Here is a 13877-nt window from a genome sequence, read left to right as displayed (position 1 = left end):
GCCTCAATCAGGTCCTGAACGAGTAGCCAACCACAGAGACCCCGTAAATCGGAGCGTGGGGCAAGATTTTCTTGTACTCGAGCCAGTCCGCAATCGATTATGTGATTTGAGACCCAGCAAGCTGACTGGACTCATAGTCCAAATGGATCATAGGTGTCACCCGTTCTGCGTCGGCCTCGAGTGTTTGAGCAAAGGTTGTATCGACTGTGGGCACCTTCTTGTACTCAAGGAGACCAATAGTAACACAACTTGCAGACATAGGTAACGAGGTATACCATACGATACAACCGAGAGAATCTGAACAGTCCGTATGAGTACAAAACATCCCCCAAACATCACATCGAATCGACTACAGTCGGCTTTCGTCTCACGCGGCTCTAGCCATGACCCCATTCCTCCCGTTTCTCCGCTATCGAATCCTCGACCCGATACTTGCTCTCCGGGTGAGATTTACATATCCTGCTCGTACCGGCCACCCGACGTCGAAATCAGCGTCTTGTCGTCCAATGTCCCTAGTCACGCCGTTCTGTCACTCACAGACAAGGGTTCTCGACCTGTTCCCCCGTGAGTTCCTCGAAATGTTGTCTAGCCTGTTCGATGTTGAACATCAACAAGCTCGGTTCTGCACGCAATCCCCCCTCCACGAGAGTCAGTTCGACTGGACGAGAAACGGTATCGACCTTGTTCGACTCGAGACTCACCGACCCAGGGTTCCGAGCTGACGAGCATGAGATAGGTATTGCTCGTCAAGACGTCCAACCCGATCGAAGCGTTGTCGAACCTGGCTTCCAGGTTGATGAACGGCTGGCTGTTCCGTCTACGGACGATGGAACCACACCACTTGTCAGTGAGCCGTCGTCTGAAACCAGCCGCCCTCGCGGACCTCGGAGCCTGCGCTAACTCACTGACAAGTCCTCCTGAATCCCTTGACGACTTCGCTGATTTTCTCGAACCGCTTCCTCTCCAACCCCCTAGCCCCGTTGGCGACCTCGACCTCGTCCAAGCCCTCGACATCCATCATGACCGCTTTGGCCTTGACCTTGTTCTTCTCCTCGTCCTCTGCCGCGCCCGTATTCCCCAGAGTCTTGTTCGTACCGGTACTTGCGCCCGGGTCCAAATCTGGGTCGGCGTCCAACCCGGATCCGCTCTTGGCGAGCACGAGGAACGTCTGTCGTTCAAAGAGCACAGCTTCCAGGCATGAAGAGATGTTCCGCAGATGCGTCAGGTGAGAGTTGATCAGAGCGGCGTTGGGGATGAGGTTGTGAATGACCGAAGACCAGGCCTGGTTGATGCGAGCGGGTACATCCAACCGAAGCGACATGCCACGATCAGCCATCCGTAAAGTGACCCTCTGGCGTCTGGGAGCGACCCACCTTGTAAAGACTCTCATCCCAGATACTCGTCCCGAAACATCTCACGCCCCTTCCCCTCCCCACATCCATCCCGAACCGCTTCCCCACCGCCCCACACCTCCTCTCGATCTCGTCCCGTTTCTCTTCGAACACCTTGATCTTCTTGCTCGCCACCCCGTCCCCGACAATGTCCATCTTGTTGACCAGCACCCAGACTTTCGGGGGTACGACCGGAGCCGAGGGGTCGGTCTCGGTCTGTTCTTCCTGGGCGAGGGAATAGAGGGCTTCGATGCACTCTTCAAAGTACTTGACATCGCGTTCCCATTCGGTCTCGGTCCGCTCTTCTCCGTTGCCGTTGTTATTGCCGTTGCCGTTGGTGCCGATCCCAACCTGTCCATTGAGGTGGTCCGACAAAGGCGACGAAGGCCCTTCCGACGCTACCCCAGTCCCTGTACCACTCCCACTCCCAGTCCCGCTCCCGGACGCCGCGGGAGAGGAATAAGAGGTGGGCGTCGTTGCATCGAATACGTAGATCAGGACGGCGACGTTTTTGAAGATTTCGGATTTCTGGGTACTGATGAAATGGGCGAGGAAATTCTCTTGACCTCCGCAATCCCAGAGGTTCTTTGAGGCGGGTAGAGAGCGGGCGACAGCAGGTGATCGCGAGCAAAGCGCGGTGAGGTGGGTAAGGTAGATGAAGATTGACGAGTCGATATAAGAGAAAAGAGACGATGATGGAAGATTATGAGCACGAATTCCACGATCAGATCGATCACGAAAAAACATGGCGAGAGACCGTGAAGCGAGAGATCACACAGAGAAATCGACGACTGACCAACTTTAATCCGCCCATAAAGACCACATGACTATGCTCTACATCCATCGTCGCTCCTAACCGGGAAGTATCCTTGGCGATCATGTTCGAGCTATCATAAGTGACGCGGTGTTGTAAGGCCGAGATGAAATGAGAGGTCAGCTAGGTCATGGGGATACGAGTCAGGTTGGATGGCTTCTGAGAGGGGGGACTTGCAAGATGACGGATCTCATGGACGTCTTGCCGCTTCCTAGAGAAAGGTTTCCGTACAGCAACATGAGCGTTTCTATATTCCCCAGAGCAAGAATCGAGAGGACTATCGAGGCTTACCAGACTTGCCCATCAAGAGCACCTGTACGACGAGGTCAAGACTCGGTCAGTCACGACATTCCGGTCTTGAACTTCCGCACGAGACTGACCTTTTTCTTCTTGTTATCTTGCGGCATGGTGTATGGAGATGGCTGATGATAGCATGAGGTCTATGGTGTACGGGGTCCTCTGTCAATATGAGGAGTTCAGAAGTACCCCAGGTTCGAAGCGTAGATCAGACTGGATGGGGGGTCTCTGTGATAAGGACAAGAGGTTGAAAGATCATCCATTCGTCATATCGCCCTAGCACGCGTGAGAAAGTAGGCTCTAAACAAGAGGCCACGTGACCATCGGTCGATCTCGGAACCTGTTTTTGCTCCCTACGCCGCCCGACGCCGACGCCCCCCCGCTTGCTCCGGCGGACCTCCCCTCCCTCTCGGCCGCCCCTTCTCTGGCTGTTTTGGGTAAAAGAAAACAAAACCTCGCTCGCTCGCTCGCTCGACGTCACTCTTCGAGATCCATCACTACTCTCTACGATCACTACTACTCTCTACTCATAAAAGCACACATCCCGCACTCGACACAGCTACCTCCCTCAAACCAAGAACAAACAAGATAGATACACACGCATACACAGACGAACATCAGTCACTGGACACACCGCGACATCCTATTTATCACCGCCTTTTCGCTGCCCTTTGTCAGCAGCACGAAATCCCGGCGGCGGTCCGACATCGACTCCACACGACTTTTGCCTCAAGAGTCGGACGATCGCTCGAAATCTACGCCGGTAGATCGTCACATCCGCAACGAAGCGCACTAGGTCAATAGCATCCTGCACTAGTTAGATTGGCACGAACCCGTCATCTGGGTTCGAAATCAAGCTGGTGATCGGTTGACGAGGAACTCTACTTGAAGAAGAGAATCTTCTCGATCTAGTCATCGTCGAAATCCCGGACTCGAGAAACGACTTGACAAATAATAATAACAACAACAACATGTCCTCGACCATCATGACCGCCCTCCTACCACCCGCCAACTCCTCCCTCCTCCGTACCCTCACACCAACCGAACCCCACTACCCGTTCTACCATCCGACGGGCGCCTCGATCCTCCCGTTCATGACGGACAAGGTCACCTCCCTCCTCGTACCCATCGTCGCCTACTGGGTCTTTTCTCTCATCTGGCACGCCATCGACTGTGCCGAACTACCATTCTTTGAAAAATACAGGATCCACGAGTCGGAAGAAGTGCTCGCTCGCAACAGGGCGACCGTGGGGGAAGTGATCAAGGCCGTGGTCATCCAGCAAGTCGTCCAGACGGCACTCGGGATGGTGTGGTTGGAGAGCGAAGAGGAGATCTTGAAGAGGGAGGTCTGGAGGGACCATACGAGTGACATGAAGGGCTTGGCGGGGGTCTTGGGGAGCGGATTGCAGGTGCTTTTGGGGGAAAAGACGGCTCTTGCGGCGGCGAGGCTATTGGGAGGCGAGAAGGTTACCGGATGGGTTTATTGGTGGGGGGTGCCTTTGTTGCAGATGGGTTTTGCTTTGTGAGTCTGCCGGTCCGGCTCGGCTTCAAGAGCACAACGATGTTCGAGACAAGCGAACCGTACTGACCGACAAACGAAATAAATACTTCCCACGCACAGCTTCATCATCGACACTTGGCAATACTTCCTTCACCGACTCTTCCATACGGTTCCCTTCCTCTACCGCCATTTCCACTCGGTGCATCACCGTCTCTACGTCCCCTACGCATTTGGAGCCCTCTACAACCACCCCATCGAAGGCCTCCTCTTGGACTCTCTCGGTGCCGTCCTCGCACACTCGGCAGCAGGGATGACTGTCAGGCAATCCATCGTCCTCTTTGGGATAAGCACGATCAAGACGGTGGACGACCACTGTGGATACAACATCTGGTGGGACCCCTTCCAGGCCGTCTTTGGCAACAATACCGAGTACCACGATCTGCACCATCAGAGTTGGGGGATCAAGAAGAACTTTTCGCAGCCTTTCTTGTGAGTCGCTCGTGCTCATGCGTGTACAGAGAGCAGGTAGGCTGACAGGCGATCGCTATGTACGGTTTTGTAGCACCAAATGGGACGAGATCTTGGGCACTCGAATGTCGGCCGAACAGGCTGCCAAGATGTACGCCCGTCGAGCCGCTGCCAAGGCCGAAGCGCTCGCCCACGCTCTCGAGGAAAAGGTCGAGGAGAGCGTCGTTCAGGTCGAGGAAAAGGTCATCAAGCCCGTCCTGGAGGTCGGTCACGATGTCGTCGCTGCCATCAAGGGGGACATTGTGGAGCAGCACGACCAGGAATCGGAAGAGGAGTCGGGGAGGGGGACGCCAGTGGAAGAGATCGATTCCGGAGTCGAGTTGGAGGAGATCAAGACGCGGGACCGGGAGTCGGTCGTAGGAAAGACGACGGGGTTGCAAATAACACCGAACGGAGGACAGGGGGTACAGACGAGATCGAGAGCGAGGAGGACGTGAGGGACGATCCGCGTCGTCTGATACTCGGTTTCACATCGCCGAGAAGATCGCAATCTTTCCGACTTGTTTTTACTAGTATAATTTGTTATCGAGACCACAACCCACGTTCGCTACCGCCATGACGATATGATGTATAGTACCAGGTTATCTGTTGTCATCGTCGGTTGCTGACCAAGTTAGCCCGGTCCTAGCAAAGGGTACAGGATGCGCAGTACGATTGTTTTGAATGTGGGAGTGTACCCAGTAAATGATCAATAATAGTAATGAAAGAGTCGCGTGACGCGTCCGAGGTCGAGAAAGGGAACGCGTTTCTGCGATCGATCAGCATCATCTTGTCTGTCCTTCCTCTTCGCCTTGTAGCGACCGCTCCGAATTATTCTCAGACTTGCGAAATCGAAAACTAATCAAGTCACTGGTGGGTTGTTCTCTGGTGTCTTGTCCCGAGCGGACACCGCGGCGATCGTCGTAATGCAGGTCCAGCCTGATAGCTTTGAGCAGTGAGCTTGTACTCCACCACACCCCGATCTGTCATCATCACGACTAAGCCTGCCTGATCGCCTTGTTGTAGTTTCGTCCGTTTGATATATAACCTCGGTCAGACGAGACCGGACGCCCATACCCAATCGAAAGACCGGTTCAAAGCCTTCTTGCGATCCCTGCCCTGCCCGCTACCTCGACGATATGGAACCCACCTGTTCCGGCTCCTCTTTCCGCATTTCATGCCGAGAAGGAGGTATCAGATGAAGGAGACCGTTCTCGCTAGAAAGTTTTGCGATGTCATGCGCCTGAACGAGGTGCAGGCCGGGTCTCTGTATGGCTGGAACGAAGGGGTTGGGGGAAGGGGGACGAGCGGGTGCTTAGGGGAAGAGGTTGAGAGGGTCATAAGGAATGTGATGAGTATCAGGGTGAGCCGTCGTGTATAAGACAGCCAAATTGTTTCATTCTTATTCGTCTCGGATGATAGGCAACAGGCAAGGTGTCAAACGTTTCGCTGGCAGAGATCGACAATCTCTTAGACGAACTAGCAAGCCATTCGCCGTTCTCACAAGTCGGTGACGGTGAGTCTCGAAACGCTTTTGGGCAGTGATCACCCAGCCTTTTGATACTGAACCTCTCGACTTGACATACAGCTCAACATCCATCACCCCGCTCACAAACCGATATCCTCTACGACCTGTTCATCCGCTCCAACCTCTCACCCTACGCATGTTCCGTCCTCACCCAGATCATCCTGACCGACCTCCGACCGTTGCTTTCTCCCCTTCCACCAGAAGCTCTGAACTTTACAACAGCTCTGCTTGTGGAACACAAGGCGGTTCCGCAATTGGACATCTTCGAAGCGCTGGAACTGTGGGATTGGGAAGCGCGGCTATTGCACAAGGTATGGGGCAACTTGGATGTGGTTCTCGACGAGATAGAATCCCGGGGCGGTGGAGCAGGAGGACGACAACGGCCAGCTTTGGGCCTGATATCCAATCCAGTTGATCTGGTCAGACCTGGGATTAATGTCGAGGTGAGTCGCTCTTGGATACCTTGCGGACCTGGAAGTAAATCGTGGCGGCTCAATATAATGCCTGCGCTTGTGTAGATACCCAAGTGCGAGAAGGGTCGGTCCATTCACTCGGCCTTGAAGATGATCGCCGGCCCGTCGGGTGACCGCACGAAGAAGATCTGGGCAGAGACAAAATACGATGGGATTAGGTGAGCGGTTGACACGATAAAGGCAAAGCTTTCTGTTTTCTCACCTCGGAAACCCCGTTCTTTCTGTGTTGCAGAGTGCAAATACACGTCTGGTCTGAGCCCGATGACCGACCGCAGATTCGCCTTTTCTCGAAATCCAAGCGGGATAGCACGATGGACAGACTTGCTTGTCATTCGTAAGTCCTTCGCACGAAACCAACTTGTAGACATGTAAGGGCCAACTCGAGAACCACCGCTGTTCCTACTTTGCAAACGCAGCATCATCATGGCTTCTCTGGATTACGATATCCATTCAGAGCTACCTTGCCACCCTGAGCTTCTTCAGAGAATAAACACAATACCAAAACTCAGCCGGTCGGACAAAATCAGATCGATCATCCTTGAAGCGGAACTTTTACCTTACAATGAGACTTGTCGTGGGCAAGGTCGGGGACCTGGAATAGAAGAGTTTTGGAATCTCAGTAGAATCAGGTCTAACGAGTAAGTCTTCATCGTCGCCATGGTCGCCTCGAGGTCAAGAAGCTGATGGCTTCCATACCGTATCAGCCATTCGCATCACCGGCACTATTATCTTGCCTTTTTTGATATCTTGTACCTTGACGGGGTGCCTCTCTTGAAACACCCTTATGCTACCCGACGACAACGCTTGGAAGAGGTCGTGCATGCAATTCCCGGATTTGTCAGTAGTATTGGATTGTATCGAGTGCAGGCAGACTCGACCTCACACCGTTTCGCCCGTGATCGTTTTCAGAGTCAACTCGCAGAGCGATACCCAATAGATCTCTCTCAGGGGAACGAAGTTGCAAAACAACAGTTGGCGACCATATTCGCAGCCTCAAACGGACGTATAGAAGGTCAGTTTCACACGCGATGGGGGAGTCTGTGACTTGAGTTGAAGTCGAGATTGGCAGAGGGTCTGGTACTCAAAGCTTCAGAGTCTCCGTATAATGACTCGCGCTTGCGATGGGTCAAACTCAAGGTGAGCTTCAGCATAAGCAGACCTGATCCTCGATGCTTACCAGCCCAACCAATAGCGTGACTATATACCTGGAATGGGCGATTGTGTCGACCTAGCTATAATAGGAATGGGCTGGGACCGGGACAGAGCCAGAGAATTGCGAGGTGAGTGATTCGACGTATATATCCGGGAGCAACTTGAACAACTTGGATTCTATCGATCAATCGATTCGCGGTAGTCGGTACATCAGTCCTGACGAGTTTATACGCGGCGGTTCTCACCAACCCAGAAGAGGTGCTATCTCGTCAGGTAGGACCGCTATGACGATTCAAGCCGTCGCGATTGACCAAGCTCATTCCATTTATAGCAAGTGCCTCATTTCGAAGTCCTCTTCACCGTCTCTTACGGCTTGAACAGGGATCAGCTGGAGCGCGTCAATCGAGATGTGGAGCTGGGCAAGATACCCTCAAGGCACTGGCGTAATGGCGGCAGGTATTGCCAGGTAAGTCCATGTATCGATTGGCCATCGTCGAGACAATCTCAGCTAATGCAGGTCATCCCATAGAGTATACCGGGAATGTCGTATCGTCTGACCTTGAGGCATGATTCTCCACCGCCAAGCGTCGTGTTCAATCAGCCACTGAACGCGGAGCTCATGGGCGCAGGCTTTCAAAAGCTGCCAGAATCCAGGTATCATGCGTTGAGATGGCCACGCGTAGAAAAACTGCACCTGGATCGATCCTGGACAGAGGCTTTATCGGGACTAGAATACCTGGCTGCATGTCTCAAAGCTCTTGGACATATGGACCGAGACAATACCATTTTCGCTGCGCAACGCCAGGCGGGTCTCGAAGCAAGTCTGACTCGGGTCGTTTGTGCACATCACCTCTCTGGGACCGACATCGTGGACTTGTCGCCTTTCAAGCCTCGGACCGCGCTTGTGATCAAGTCCGAATCCCCATCTCCGAGAAAGCCACTGCGCGCTACGAAATCACTGCCGGACCCCAAAGGACACAAACACACTGCCCAACAAACAACAACAACCAAACGACCTGAGCATTCCCCTTCAAAAGGTGAAAGGGTCCTGAAAATCAGCCGACGCAGGAGTTTTCCGCGTGTACATACCAGTCGGCGCTTGACCAAAACCTCATCTGGACTTCTGCCGGCGCTCGATATATCAACCGCTCCACGAAGTGGTACTCTTGACTGGACTGGGCTCTGATAGACCTGATGCAAGGAGATGCAGGGCCTGGTTTTACAACGCTATTGCTGTTAGAATCGATTCTAGCCCAACGGCAACACTCAGAAACAGCCTCATCGGAACCATACCGACCGGTAAAATGTAACCCTGAGAAATATATTTCATATTCTTTCCCCGAGAGTAAGGCTGCCGCTGCTGCTACGCTGGATGAATGATGATGGAAGACGGTAAAATCGAGCAAAAGAATTTACTCGTCGTCCTCGTCGTTCTCCTCCTCGTCCTCTTCCTCATCCTCCTCCTCGTCAGACTCCTCCTCGACCTGGCTCTCCAAAGTCGAAGTGGCGATTCGGTCCAAGTCACGCCTAGAGAGTGCGGTCAAGATCGTCAGTCGGCGAAGGTTCGGCATAAACGCAAAGCATCGAATCATCATTTGCAACACTCACTGTCCGTCAACGCTGATCTTCCTTCCACCGTCAGTGGCCTTCTCGAGCACACCGATCTTCTCCAAAGACTGGAGGACGGCCCTCTGGACACCGGTAGCGGCGTCCTTGTGGTGAGAGGGCCTGTTTCCACGTCGGTGGGCACCTCCGTAGAGCTTGGCGAGAGCACCAACACCGACGTGCTTCCTGAGGTAGATGTGTCGGGCGATCGAGGCTAATTCGAGGATCGCAAGCGGAACCGGAACAGATTGTCGTTAGATACCTCTTGATTCGATGCAACTCAGCTATGGATTGCGCGTTGGACTCACCAGCTCGAACGTAGTACCAGTCCGGGTTGTAAGGAGCCAACTCCTTGAACGAACCGGTCTTGACGGTGTCGACCCAGTTGGGAACCTCCAACTTTCCGGATCGCTTCAAGTGCGAAGAGTAGGCAGCGATGAAAGCATCGGCACTGAGACATACGAAACGGGAGAGAAGAATGTCAGCCGCTGATCTCCGGATTGGGCTGGCTTGTCGAAGGAGGTGCGAGAGGATAGGCTCGAAGCGGAGGGCAACAGGAGATGATAGCAGAGGTGGTGTTTGCTGGTCGGAGCGAGAGGAGGCCGAGGGACGTGGAAACGATTCAGCTGCCGGGTCGTTCTCGAATCGGGGAGACAGCGATTCTCGACGGATAGTTGGGCGAGGCTAGGCAGTGGCGTGTCTCAACGAGTAGAGTTTGTGAAGTCGCCATTTGTTGATTGTTTCCTCGAAGGTGAAGTGTCCAGACGACAGATAGCGATGCGAAGTAGACGCAGATCCGACAGGTGGTTCGAATCCAGAGTCGCAGCCTCGTGTGTTTGCTGCTGGATCTCACGATCGGAACAACCAGAGTAGCGGTCGGTGGAAGGACATGTCTTTGCTCCTGATTGGCGGCAGACTTGGCTGCATGAGCGTGTCTTGCACCATGTCGCTAATCCTCTCTTTCATGCAGTTTCGCCTGGCGACATCCTGGTGTCGCTAGCTTGTGCATCTTGTCCTGTCGTGTTGCTGTTCCACCAATGCCTAGCCCACATCCCTCTATTCGATATCGCTGTCCCTTTCCGCTCGTCAAACTTCCCCGAGCAGCCTATCTCTTGATCGATCCCGTTCTGTCCCGTTTCTCCTCGTCCTTGGTCACACTCCCGCTACACATCCTCATCTCCCGTTCCCTCTTCCGCCACCCTCAATTCACATCGTATCCTCCCTCCTTGGCCTTGAAGAGTCGATACGGATACGCACGAGAGATCCCTAACGCCAGGCATGATGAGAGACTAGCTTTTTTGATTCTTTTCTTGAGGCTGTGGGCGGGAAGAAAAGGGTTGGCGGTGCTTGCTGGACTAAGACGAAGACGACGAGAAGAGAGAAGAAGGCAGAGATCCTGGGTCGTCGCTGCGCGGGCACCTCGGGATCGCTGGGAGGGGGTCGTTGATTCTGGGTCGGGTCTGAGCGAGCAAGGTCGCTGGCCCCTCGCACAGGCTGGGCTGGGCCGGTGGTTGGCTCAGCGGAATCGCTAGGTGAGCGAGCGAGGTCGCCCAAGCGCGCGTGATCCGAGTTGCGCTTCTGCTTGACTCGCACACCCTTCTTCAGGGAAGATCGACTTCACGCGTTTTGACCAGGGCTCGAGAGGGCGACGCGCTTCTGTTGTCGGAGTTATCGCCGACCTCAGCCTCTCCTCTTCTGAAACGAGATGCGTCACGTTGTGAAACACTTATCTCGATTCGCAGCACCGCAGCATTCGACGTTCGTGCCGTACATCTCTGCACCTTCTCTTTTTCCCTCTTGTTCGATCACGTTGCCCTCTGCGATTATCCCATTGAGCTGTCTTCAACATAGGACTGCAAACTGCCTGATGCGTCCGAATGCCCCCAGCGTTTCGCATCCCAACGGAGAGCTGGCCCTCGTATTCAGGTCATTCCCCATCAGAGAACCAGCCATGACTGAAGGTTTCACAATGAACCATACGTCCTCAGCCTCACCGAGTCTTCGTGACACTTTGAGCTGTTCCCAAAAGCGAGACCTGACCAGGTAGTTGTGTGCCTTCGTTTTGAGAACGCAGACCCCAACAACGTCCAGATGTCTTCTCGGCGAGGATGATGTGACAGGCGAAAGTTTCAAGGTGGCGAATCAGCAATTTCATCGGGTATCCTATGAGTGTCCAATTTGTCGATTTATCGATCGTTGACCAGGTTTCATTCTAGAACACTATCAACCTGAGAAGCCGGGCGGCCTACAGAAACGGCTAGAGCAGGCTCCTCTGCGTGTGGATCAAGCGACCGACCCATATATAGATAAGGTGACATGGCCATCGTGCCAGTGCATGCGATCAGCCCGGTAATTGAAACGCTCGCAGCGCGTACTCGCGATAACGGTTGTACGCTGCTTCTGTGCGGGAGTGCGAGGAAGCGACTAGCTTGTTCTACGTCACTGGAACCCCGAGCGAATCGGGGATAGTTTTCCTTTCTCTTCTTGGCTATGCACTGGGATAGTAGCCTTCGTAGTAAATGGAAATAATTTCACAGGGTAGTATAGTCAGTCTCTCGGTCTCAAAGATCATCGATTTGTAATTGTCATACATTTCCTACTGGTACAATCCAGACAGATCCCAACGGAGAAAAAGAGAATTGGGTCGCAAACGAGAAGGTTGTCCGACAGATGAAATAGGGTGGGCCTCGTTAAGGTAGGTATGTTCCACCAGGCGGAAGAGGCGTCTGAATTCTCGGGCAAGGGGACGAACATCGAAATGAACGAAAAAGACCGGTCAGGCGTCTGGTCACGTAGGATTGACCTGGCGTTCCGTCCGGTGTCGATCTCGAGAAGTACGGTGAAAAGAAGAGGGATGTGATCGAATGATCGCCGAGGGGTAAGAGGCGGATTGGGGTATTGGTTATGAGTTATGAGTCGCGTGGTATTTGAGCTTGGTATAGATGATGATAAGAGCCTCTATCCGGTTGAAGAGGAGGACGAGACCGGATAGCAGGCTTTATCGCAGTCGGCAGGAATAGGGCGAGCAGGCGGTCCAGGAGATATTTGGGATGAAAAGTCCGGCAATCACTTGACAGCGGTGTAGCTCTGCTCGATCCAGGAAGTGTCGAGCCAGACCGAGGCCATCCCGCGCCTGTACTTGGGCTTAGAACTGATGATCCCAATCCTCATCCCTCTCCGCCCTTCCTCCCCCAACCCTCGCCGAATCCCTCTTATTCCCGCCGCCGCCTGCCGAGCCGTACGCGTTCCCATTCCCGCCTCCGTAGCCGTCAGACGACTCCGTCCCTGCCCTGCCCCTACCTGCAGCGGTACCCGAACCTCCTCGAGATCCGTACTCTCGACCCCACTCGGGCACGTCGTCGTCGAATTGGGCGTCCCAAGGCCGGTCGGCATTCGAGTTGGAAGTATAAGTGTGCGGGTCAGGCTTCTTGGCCTTCTTCTTGGAACCGGAGAATCCTGGAAGACCGAGTGATTTGCTTGGGGTCTACGTGGGGACGAGATGTAAATGATCAGAAAGCTTGCAGACAGTAGATAGCGAAGTATAGGCGCGTGACTTACGGCTTCGGCGCCTTCGAAATTGGCTGGGTAATGCCAGTGCTGCTGGTTGGGCGCCCTGTCGTGTTCACGCTCTATCATTGCCCCCGAGCGAGAAGAGACTGATCAGCCGCTGATCTTTTGCAACAATTGCCCACTGCTTCCACTGAATCGAACTAGATGCTCACCCTCGTTGTAATACTCTTCATCCTCATTCGACCACAACCCCTCTCTCCTCCTTCTGGCAACCTCTTCCTCATCGATTGTCCTGGAAGGCACATAGTTGCCACCCTCTTCACCTTCGGCCAAATCGGCTTCATCGAGTGTCGAATTGGGGAGACGTTCGTCGTAACGCTTAGCCCATTGGGATTTGGCCGCCCGGCGCTTGTCTTCAGAATCGTCGACTAGGCCGGCCTTCTTGATCCATTTCGGGGTTCGTTTACGGCCGTCGCTGTGGTCGTGACACGGGTTTGAATTGAAGTAGTATACGTTAGCCGAGTGTACGGACGTTTGCTGGCGATATCAAAGGGGCAGGACGAGCTCACTTGTTACGGATGTTCTGGATGTAAAAGTTGTGCCCGTGGCTGGGGATATCTGTAACCCGGCCCTGAACGTCAGCACTCAGAACGAGAAGCGAGAGACGATGTGGTCAAACTTACATCCACAGATACAGAGGAAACAGTTGAGGAAGAAATCAGACCCGATCCCGAACCTCGCTGCTACGGCTATTGATGACGACGCGACGTCAGGGCCGGGTGACGCGATACGACGATGGCAACGGCGTAGTTTTCGACAGGGAACAGAACAACAAACAGCAAGAGGAACAGTCAGGAGCACAAGATGCGAGCATCAGCGAATGGTATAGCGATATGTGCGAGGAGAATGCAACTGACCGATGGGCGGGAGGACGATCCCGAAGAGAAAGATGATAAAGGTCCATCCGTGATGCCGCTTCGGGGTCGGGTCGAACTTTTTAGGTAGACGGTGATTGTACGACATCTTGCCGCCGAAGAACTACGAGGAAGCGTTCGATATGAATGAGTGAAGAGGGGTATAAGTAGAGAGAAAGGGAGGA

At 53.8% G+C, this 13877-nt stretch overlaps 5 protein-coding genes across 5 annotated transcripts; 2 read left to right on the top strand and 3 right to left on the bottom strand.

Moving 5' to 3' along the window:
- Positions 1-240: 240 nt before the first annotated feature.
- On the bottom strand, positions 241-2697 carry HD553DRAFT_283899 (Gtr1/RagA G protein conserved region-domain-containing protein). Its single transcript, XM_046178189.1, has 10 exons — positions 2586-2697; positions 2497-2518; positions 2383-2416; positions 2188-2278; positions 1881-1976; positions 1374-1691; positions 906-1282; positions 702-817; positions 538-622; positions 241-459 (listed from the first exon to the last, which is right to left on the bottom strand). The coding sequence occupies exons 1-10, from the start codon at positions 2610-2612 to the stop codon at positions 378-380; spliced, it is 1248 nt and encodes a 415-aa protein (XP_046037200.1). The 5' UTR covers positions 2613-2697; the 3' UTR covers positions 241-377.
- Positions 2698-2985: 288 nt separating this feature from the next.
- Positions 2986-5247, top strand: HD553DRAFT_310428 (fatty acid hydroxylase superfamily-domain-containing protein). Its single transcript, XM_046179841.1, has 3 exons — positions 2986-4024; positions 4124-4492; positions 4566-5247. Exons 1-3 carry the CDS (start codon positions 3474-3476, stop codon positions 4966-4968), a joined length of 1323 nt encoding a protein of 440 aa, XP_046037199.1. The 5' UTR covers positions 2986-3473; the 3' UTR covers positions 4969-5247.
- Positions 5248-5299: 52 nt separating this feature from the next.
- On the top strand, positions 5300-8969 carry HD553DRAFT_310426 (uncharacterized protein). Its single transcript, XM_046179840.1, has 14 exons — positions 5300-5465; positions 5537-5873; positions 5933-6026; positions 6099-6481; positions 6557-6669; positions 6744-6845; positions 6928-7149; positions 7216-7348; positions 7421-7523; positions 7581-7648; positions 7704-7791; positions 7866-7936; positions 7995-8129; positions 8193-8969. The coding sequence occupies exons 1-14, from the start codon at positions 5437-5439 to the stop codon at positions 8847-8849; spliced, it is 2535 nt and encodes an 844-aa protein (XP_046037198.1). The 5' UTR covers positions 5300-5436; the 3' UTR covers positions 8850-8969.
- Positions 8970-10718, bottom strand: HD553DRAFT_310424 (ribosomal protein S19e). The gene is made up of 4 exons (XM_046179839.1): positions 10526-10718; positions 9577-9719; positions 9272-9482; positions 8970-9190 (listed from the first exon to the last, which is right to left on the bottom strand). Exons 1-4 carry the CDS (start codon positions 10546-10548, stop codon positions 9076-9078), a joined length of 492 nt encoding a protein of 163 aa, XP_046037197.1. The 5' UTR covers positions 10549-10718; the 3' UTR covers positions 8970-9075.
- Positions 10719-12413: 1695 nt separating this feature from the next.
- On the bottom strand, positions 12414-13801 carry HD553DRAFT_328652 (uncharacterized protein; the record flags this gene model as incomplete). Its single annotated transcript, XM_046181885.1, has 6 exons — positions 12414-12752; positions 12827-12897; positions 12991-13253; positions 13348-13396; positions 13462-13527; positions 13696-13801. The coding sequence occupies 6 exons, from the start codon at positions 13799-13801 to the stop codon at positions 12414-12416; spliced, it is 894 nt and encodes a 297-aa protein (XP_046037196.1).
- Between the last annotated feature and the right edge of the window lie 76 nt (positions 13802-13877).

This window comes from Filobasidium floriforme (assembly GCF_021052385.1).
Source record: "Filobasidium floriforme strain CBS 6241 chromosome Unknown HD553scaffold_9, whole genome shotgun sequence".
NCBI classification, from domain to species: domain Eukaryota; kingdom Fungi; phylum Basidiomycota; class Tremellomycetes; order Filobasidiales; family Filobasidiaceae; genus Filobasidium; species Filobasidium floriforme.
This window is presented reverse-complemented; position numbering and strand designations above follow the sequence as displayed.

What these genes read in the sequence shown, in the direction of transcription:
- HD553DRAFT_283899 (XM_046178189.1), bottom strand. Translation starts at nt 2,612, where the DNA reads ATGCCGCAAGATAACAAGAAGAAAAAG. An exon ending in ACGTCGCCGTCCTGATCTAC is followed by an intron (nt 1,692 to 1,880) that starts GTATTCGATGCA and finishes AACGGAGAAGAG; the next exon opens with CGGACCGAGACCGAATGGGA. An exon ending in GGGATGAGAGTCTTTACAAG is followed by an intron (nt 1,283 to 1,373) that starts GTGGGTCGCTCC and finishes CGCATCAACCAG; the next exon opens with GCCTGGTCTTCGGTCATTCA.
- HD553DRAFT_310424 (XM_046179839.1), bottom strand. Translation starts at nt 10,548, where the DNA reads ATGCCTGGCGTTAGGGATCTCTC. An exon ending in CTGGTACTACGTTCGAGCTG is followed by an intron (nt 9,483 to 9,576) that starts GTGAGTCCAACG and finishes TCCTCGAATTAG; the next exon opens with CCTCGATCGCCCGACACATC. An exon ending in AAGATCAGCGTTGACGGACA is followed by an intron (nt 9,191 to 9,271) that starts GTGAGTGTTGCA and finishes CGCACTCTCTAG; the next exon opens with GCGTGACTTGGACCGAATCG.
- HD553DRAFT_310426 (XM_046179840.1), top strand. Translation starts at nt 5,437, where the DNA reads ATGCAGGTCCAGCCTGATAGCTTTGAGCA. An exon ending in GGAATGTGATGAGTATCAGG is followed by an intron (nt 5,874 to 5,932) that starts GTGAGCCGTCGT and finishes CTCGGATGATAG; the next exon opens with GCAACAGGCAAGGTGTCAAA. An exon ending in AAGAGGTGCTATCTCGTCAG is followed by an intron (nt 7,937 to 7,994) that starts GTAGGACCGCTA and finishes TTCCATTTATAG; the next exon opens with CAAGTGCCTCATTTCGAAGT.
- HD553DRAFT_310428 (XM_046179841.1), top strand. Translation starts at nt 3,474, where the DNA reads ATGTCCTCGACCATCATGACCGCCCTCCTACCACCCGCCAACTCCTCC. An exon ending in TTGCAGATGGGTTTTGCTTT is followed by an intron (nt 4,025 to 4,123) that starts GTGAGTCTGCCG and finishes TCCCACGCACAG; the next exon opens with CTTCATCATCGACACTTGGC. An exon ending in AACTTTTCGCAGCCTTTCTT is followed by an intron (nt 4,493 to 4,565) that starts GTGAGTCGCTCG and finishes ACGGTTTTGTAG; the next exon opens with CACCAAATGGGACGAGATCT.